Source organism: Suncus etruscus, chromosome 3 (assembly GCF_024139225.1).
Source record: "Suncus etruscus isolate mSunEtr1 chromosome 3, mSunEtr1.pri.cur, whole genome shotgun sequence".
NCBI classification, from domain to species: Eukaryota; Metazoa; Chordata; class Mammalia; order Eulipotyphla; family Soricidae; genus Suncus; species Suncus etruscus.
In genome coordinates, this window is record NC_064850.1 from 38,966,217 (window position 1) to 38,973,451 (window position 7,235).

The window sequence follows — 7,235 nt, forward strand, 5'->3', positions numbered from 1 at the left end:
ATATACTCAGGATGAGCCTATTTGCTTTTGCCAGACAGGAGATGCCAGTAGCATGCACGGGAAGGCAACTGGCCAGCCAAAGGTCCCCAAATTAACTGGTCTACGTGCATCATCATCCTCACCAACATTAAGAGGTAGAACACAGTATGCTGAGTCAGCGTCGGTGGGCTTGAACTCTAAAGCAGGCTTCTCGAGCCGGAGAATGTGCGAGAAGATGTACTGGTGAAGTCTGGTGATCAGCTCCAGCTTCTGCAGGGGCAGTGTGAAGCCAGACTTCTTCAGCTCAATGGATATGGTCACTTCTCCAGAGCGCGTGTACACAGGAAAGTGCGGGATCTGGGCGAGCCAAGAGAGGAACAAAATGCCCCACAAGGGTCAGTCAATGAGTGTTCAACTCCATGAACCGTGAAGTCCAGGAGAAGGAGAAGGCTCTTTCCTTCCAGGGACCAGAAGAAGAGGCATCCTCCTTTTTATAATTATTTATTTAAGCACCATGGTTACAAAAATCTTCATAGTTGGGTTTCAGTCATTGAATATAACCTCCCTTCAACAATGTAACTTTTCCCCGCCAACTATGTCCCTCATTTCCCTCCTTCCTCACCTCCTATCTGTCTCTGGGACAGGCCTTCTATTTCTCTCTATCATTGTCATGGTAGTTGTCAGTGCAGTTATTTCTCTAACTACACTCACCACTCTTTGTGGTAAGCCTCATGTCATGGGCTGGTCCTTTGGGCCCACATCTCTATTGTCTCTGGGTATTATTACTATACTGTCTTTTATTTTTCTTAAATCCCACAGGTGGGAGCTGGAGAGATAGCACTGTGGTAAGGTATTTGCCTTAGATGCAGAAGGATGGTGATTTGAATCTCGGCATCCCATATGATCCCCTGAGCCTGCCAGGAGCAATTTCTGAGCATAGTGCCAGGAATAACCCCTCAACGCTGCTGGGTGTGACCCAAAAACAACAACAATAAATCCCACAGATGAGTGAGACTATTCTGTGTCTATCTATCTCCCTCTGACTCATTTCATTCAGCATAAACCTCCAATTTTTAATAGCAAATATATATACATATGTATATGTATACACACACACATATATGTGGCAAAGGACACACACATACACACCTGAGGTATTGGCTTGGCCGTCAGAATGCCAAAGCAGCGGGTGGTGTCCTCGGGTGGGTACAGCTTCCGCCGCCTGAAGTTGAGTTCGTCAGGGAGCGGCGTGGTGAGGACCATGCCAATCACATACAGGTAACAGGGCTGGTCCGGCCTGGGGTAGCTCTCCCGCAGACATTCTGGGATCTAGAATGGGGATCGGAAAAGGCCACATCCAGCTCAACTGTTTCCGGGGGAGCAAGCCCAAGAGCTGCTGAGAAAAGATCCAGCCTGTGAGTGCCCCTTTCCCCCCACCCCCCCTACTCCCTGGGGAAGCCTTGGTCAGTTGGCATTTACCCAGCAAGCACCTCACATGGCCCCATGGTCAGCAGAGCAGCTCCCTGTGGCCAGTACATCAGGGTGGAACTTTCATGAGCCACTTAAGAATACACTAAATTTTTTCATCTACCTGTCTACACTACAGTCTCCCTTCTTCCGGGGAGTTGTCCATCTTCACTTAATCTTCGATACAAGAACTAAAAGGCATGCAGATTTTTTGCTTTTGTTTGGGGCCACACCTGGTGGCACTCAGGGGTTATTCCTGGCTCTGTGCTTAGAAACCACTTCTGGCAGGCTTGGGGGACCACATGGGATGCCGGGGATCAAATATGGGTCAGCCCTGTGCAAGGCAAATGTCCTACCCACTGTGCTATCACTCCAGACTGCAGGCAGATTTTTTCCTTTAACTCCCACATAACTCTATCACTCAAAGATCCTTTCTTAATATTCTGATACTTTCTACACACACACACACACACACACACACACACACGCACACACACACATACATACACACATGCGCGCGCACGTGTGCAGAGACACACTTCCATACAAAGATAATCACTGTGCAGACAAATAGGGTTACATCCTGATTTCCTGAACTTCCAATGGAAATAGCTTTGAAAGTGATTTGGATCATCGGCCTCACCCTCTTAAACTCTCTACCCTGTGAGCAAATCACACCTTGAAGACTGTCTGAACTTCAATATTCATCTAACCCTACCAGAAGTCAGAGTTTCTGAAGCTCAGTAGCACAGATGCCCACATTTGCAACCAAAAGTTCAGGAAAGATGGCTATGAGATGCCAGAGGTACTGGGATGTCAACTGATCCCAGATGTTTCATTAGCAGGATGCAAAGCAATTCTTAGTCTTCTCCAGGCAGTTATCAGGAACTGCAATGCTCCTCACTCAAAACTAGCTCAGGGATCTTTACTAAGGAGAAGAATTCAAGGAGGGAAAAGTGAACGGTCACGAGACATTTCAGGAAATGGGTTATATTTGTGGGTTGAGGTTTTGGATTTTGGGGTACTACGGCCACATTTAGGGATGCTAAGGGCTTACTCTAGTTTACATGGGTTTACATGGCTCATGGGACCATATGGGATGCCAGGGATCAAACCCAGGTTGGCTATGTGCAAGGCTAATGCCCTCCCTGCTGTACCATCTCTCTATTCCCCTGTTTACGTATAGCAGTTGGATTTGGACACAGCCCTGGATAAGCCTCTTGGACACACACCCTTTTCATGCCAGATATAAAGTAAAAACTTGGAGAGTTGTGGGGGCAGAATAGTGACCAGAGCAGCACCTGCCAGCTCATGGGGGGCCAGAGATAAAGCAGCAAGATGCTGTCTGCTTTGTACCTATTCCTTTCTCTTTTTTTCCTGTACCAGTGCCTCCCCCTGGCCAAAGGTGGCCGATGATTTTTCATCTCTCCCTCTCTCAAAACCCTCCCAGTGGCAGCAGGCTTCAAACTCTAGGAGAAATAAAAAGTATACTTAGTTTCTCTTTCTCTCTTCTCTCTCAGTCCTGGGTGGGCAGTTGCTATATGCTGGCATCCCTGAGTGGGCACAAGGCCCGACTCAGAGGCTGAGCCCCATGGGCCACTGCGAGCCTTGCAGCACCAGACCCTGGTAGCTTTGAGCCTCTGCAGCATACAGCCTGCAGCCCTGGCAGCCTTGGGCCTTTGCACCTCTCCACGAATGCTTTTTGAAAACTGGCTATGATTTTGAAAATGGTGCTTGGCTGGGTACAAAGCTATTTCAAAGTCAAATCTCAATCCAGGGTCTGAAATAAAAACAGAGCAATCACATGATAAGATAATAGCACACTAAGGTCTGTTACTGTTTGGGGTTTTTAGATCAAAAAACCTTCATAAACATGGGTGCAGGCCATGCTCAGTCAGAACCACTGTGGTGTTCTGGCTGGCTCAGAAAGTCTCTTTCATGTAAAACTGAGAGTTGATACCCTATCTACAACAAGCTATACACAGAAGAGAACAGTTACACTAGCTCTTCAGGGGCAAAGGAGGGAGATATGGGATGCATGCTGGGAATAGGGATAGAGGGAGGACAATCTGGCGGTGGGAATGCCCCTGATTCACTGTCACTAGGTAACTTAAATATTACTGTGAAAGATTTGTTATTCACTTTGGTCAAAATAAAAATTATTAAAAAGAAAAAAATCTGTCTCATATGAGCTAGAATCTGAGAGATAAGTCTGTGAGTCCGTTTAAGAAGCAAAACCTAAGAAATGACTGAAGCAAGAGCAGATGTGCGGGTGGGTAACAGAGAAGGGGCCCATCACAGGGGCTGGGAAGTCAGGCAGAAGCTGCATCTGCCATAAGGAACAGGAAAGAGGAAGAGGAGAAGGAGCAGGTGGTCCCTCCATCCTGGCCAACACTCACTGCTTTAGGGTAGCACTGTCTCCGTTTCGTGGAACCCGGTCGGCCAGGAACGCTGGTCTCTTCCTCGTCATGCAAGTCGAGCTCTTCTTCATATTTGACCGTCTCCTTCCCAACGGGCATGAAGTGGTCATCCAGTTCGCCTATGGAACATAGAGAGAAGAGCCTCCATCAGAGATACCTCTGAGCAAGGAGCATCAGCTTTTAGTCGCTCAAGATCTATGGCATGGGCCATGAGGTTGGGCCAAGTTTGATTCTGGCAACATAAACCAGATGACAACATCTGCTCAAAAACTCAGAAAGAAAACTATCCAGGGACCCAAGAGATAGGAGGGGTTAAGGCTCTTCTTGCCTTGCAGACAGCCAATCCCCCTCTCTGATCCCCAGCACTAACTAGTTCCCAGAGCACTGCTGGGCAGAACTGTGAAGGGCCCCAAATACCACTGGGGTGGCCCGGCACTGCAGTGCGCTGAGCACTGACCCATTGGTGTGCCAGGGAATCCCCAGGCCTTCTCAGCACCCCTTGAGAAATAAAGTGAAAGCAAAAATACATAAAGAAGGTAAACAAGAGCACCTCCACAGAGGAAAATAACATGGAATGCTTTGCCAAGGTTGTGGGAAATATTTTCTGGTTCCATCTGATTGTTAATGATTGAGGGTGAGAGAGAAAATACATGGCCAGGCTGGGCACCTCAGGCACCCACACTCCTGCACTGCAGATGGTGGTCCTGTTGGAAAAGGGACCTCATTGGCCAAGGCACTACATGAACATCTGGGGAGTGGACCCAGATCCATGGGTGGTGGGGAGTAGTGACCCCTCCAAAGAATTAAACTCAGACACCAACACAGATGGGCTGAGCAGGACCCATGAAGGGGGAACAACAGTTCTGTGAGAACTCTGAGTAGCTGGAGAGCCTCAAGCCAGCAGATGCGCTGTAGCTCCTACCCTGAGTGAATTATGAGATCCAAACAGCTGTCCATATCCGCCCAGTGGCCCTGGAGCAATGTGGGGGTTTGAAGGGGGGGCCTTCTGAGGTTCCCAGGTCACAGAGGTACAGCTGGTCAAGCCCTGAGTAGTTCATGTCACGGGCCCAGTGATTCTGTTCTTTCTGCACCTGCTTTTTTGAGCACTTACCGATTTTGTGCAGTTTCTCACAGCAGATGAGGGCTACTGCTCTCTCGGCCTGCCGGACACAATCCATGGGCGGGCCCTGAGGGTGACAGAGACATCGTCAGTGGATGTGCAGCTGGTCAGAGTCCTGAGCACACAGGACAACAACTATGCTCAGCCACCCTGCCTCCAAGCACACCCGCACAAAAGTGCTTTGTTTTTACCTTACCAAAAACAAACAGAAATCCGTGATTGGAGCCAGAGAGACAAGATAGTGGAGAGATCACTGGCCTTGCACATGGCTAACTCGGGCTCATCCCTGGTACACCCTTGACCCTGCCAAGAGTCCTCCCTGAGCACACAGCTAGGACTAATCCTCAGTACCCCGACTGTGGCCCCAAAATAAAAAATAAAAAAAAACCTCCAAACTGATCTATATATGTGAAGAGGTCCATCTGTGAAAGCCAGTTAGGAAAACACACATAGGAAGTGGCCAAGAGTTAACAAGGTGGACCCTTTTACACTCAGCTGGATTTTAACAGGCCAGACTCTTCCATCAGCTACAACTTGGAAACAATACGAGAGTAAACTAGACGTGAGTGCAAACACATAGGTGTGTGGCTCAGAGCCACTTTCTGGGCACAGCAGTGACCCTGTGTCTCGCATGATCTGGAAATGGGTGCTGGCACCCAGAGGTGGTCTCTGAGGCCACAACAGGACAATGAGAGAAGCCAGCCCAATTCTACAAAACCTACTTCTTCCCTTCCAGGGTGAAGCCAAATTCACTGATTACCTATAGGGATTTAGAGAAGCTAATCTCAAACAATAAAAAAAATGCTGGTTTTTTTTTTTAAAGGCACAATATTTCTTTTTCTAAACTTACAACAATGGAAGCTCGAAGAGGTGAGTTAATTGGCAGATAAAGAGTCGAATAAAATGTACCATCAGGCAACTCCTGAGTTCTACATTTTGGAGCAAGATGAGTGAACGGATCGCTCGGCAATCTAGCACAGTATCTGCGAAGGAAAAGAAAGTCTGTGGCTGAGTCGACAACTGAGAGTGAATGAGAGAGAAAGGGGAGAGATGAGAGAGATAGAAGAGAGAGATGAGAGAGAAACGAGAGAAAGGAGAGAGAGGAGAGAGAGAGATGTAAACTGAGGGTCACATGTCATCCTTTTTGCCCTCCTCCAAGTCCATAAGTATCCCTGAGTCCAGGCATCACAGCCACAACCCCTCACGGAGCTGGTCCTGCCCATCCTGCTTATCATCCATGGCTCCAGCGGGAGGGGCACGAGATCTGAGATGTATACTGCAGGTTGGACCCTCATCTTGCACCTGGCTGCAGATGACTAAGGGCTGAATCCCAGCTCTGCAGAAGGTCCCAGGAGCACCACCAAATGTGGGCCGTTAGCACTGACAGGTGTCCCCCACCACCACCACCAAACAAAGTAAACAAAAAAAAAACTTCAAAAAAAATCCCACAAGGGTCAGTTCACTCTTACCACAAAGAGTGGGGAGAGCAATGAGGACAGAGAAGAGAGCACTAGGACAGTATGTTGGAAATGATCACTCTGGGCAAGAACTGGGTGCTGAAAGGAGGAAAGGGGATAGGCATGATACCTCTTCAGGAACTGTATTGCAAATCACAGAGTGAATGAGTGAGTGAGAGAGAGGAGAGAGGATTAAGAAAGGAGAGAGAAAGGAGAGGGGGACAGGAAGGAAAGTGGAGATAAACCTCAGTGTCAGGAAATGTGCAATGGTAAAGGGTGTTGGACATTGCGTTTCAACCATGAACAGCATTGTATCTCTGTATCTCATGGGGATTCAATTTTTAAAAAATCATTTAAACAAACTATTGAATCACAGAATAAGGACATGCACACACACACACACACACGCACACATACACACACACACACACACACAATGAATGTGAGCCTGAAGAGACCATATGGTAGATCATTTTAACATCAAAACAAACAAGTAAAGGCAGCAAAAGATTATAACCCAGAGGATGAAAAGGAGTTCATTAATGTTACACTGGATTGAAAAAATGAAAGGTGGGAACAGAGAAAGGAGAAAGTTTGGAGGAAAAAGAAAACTATTCCGAGTAGGAGAAAATTGAGCAAGATGGGGTGACATGACACTGGGTCCAGGCACCGTTTAGTAGACACCAGAGTTATCTTTGGGGTCTCTGCAGGGGACAGGGATACTCCAGGTAGAAGGGGAAGAATAGCCAAGTCTCTGGGTCTCACTTCATTGAGGGGGTGGGGAAAGAAAGA

General features: G+C 47.7%; 1 protein-coding gene across 1 annotated transcript in view; it reads right to left on the reverse strand.

Annotated features, from left to right (window-relative positions):
• The window catches only part of DICER1 (dicer 1, ribonuclease III), a 54,374-nt gene that overhangs the window by 18,529 nt on the left and 28,610 nt on the right, over positions 1–7,235 (reverse strand). The window contains 5 exon segments of the mRNA XM_049769773.1: positions 123–336; positions 1,129–1,308; positions 3,846–3,985; positions 4,978–5,053; positions 5,837–5,969. Coding sequence (XP_049625730.1) covers positions 123–336; positions 1,129–1,308; positions 3,846–3,985; positions 4,978–5,053; positions 5,837–5,969 — 743 coding nt within the window.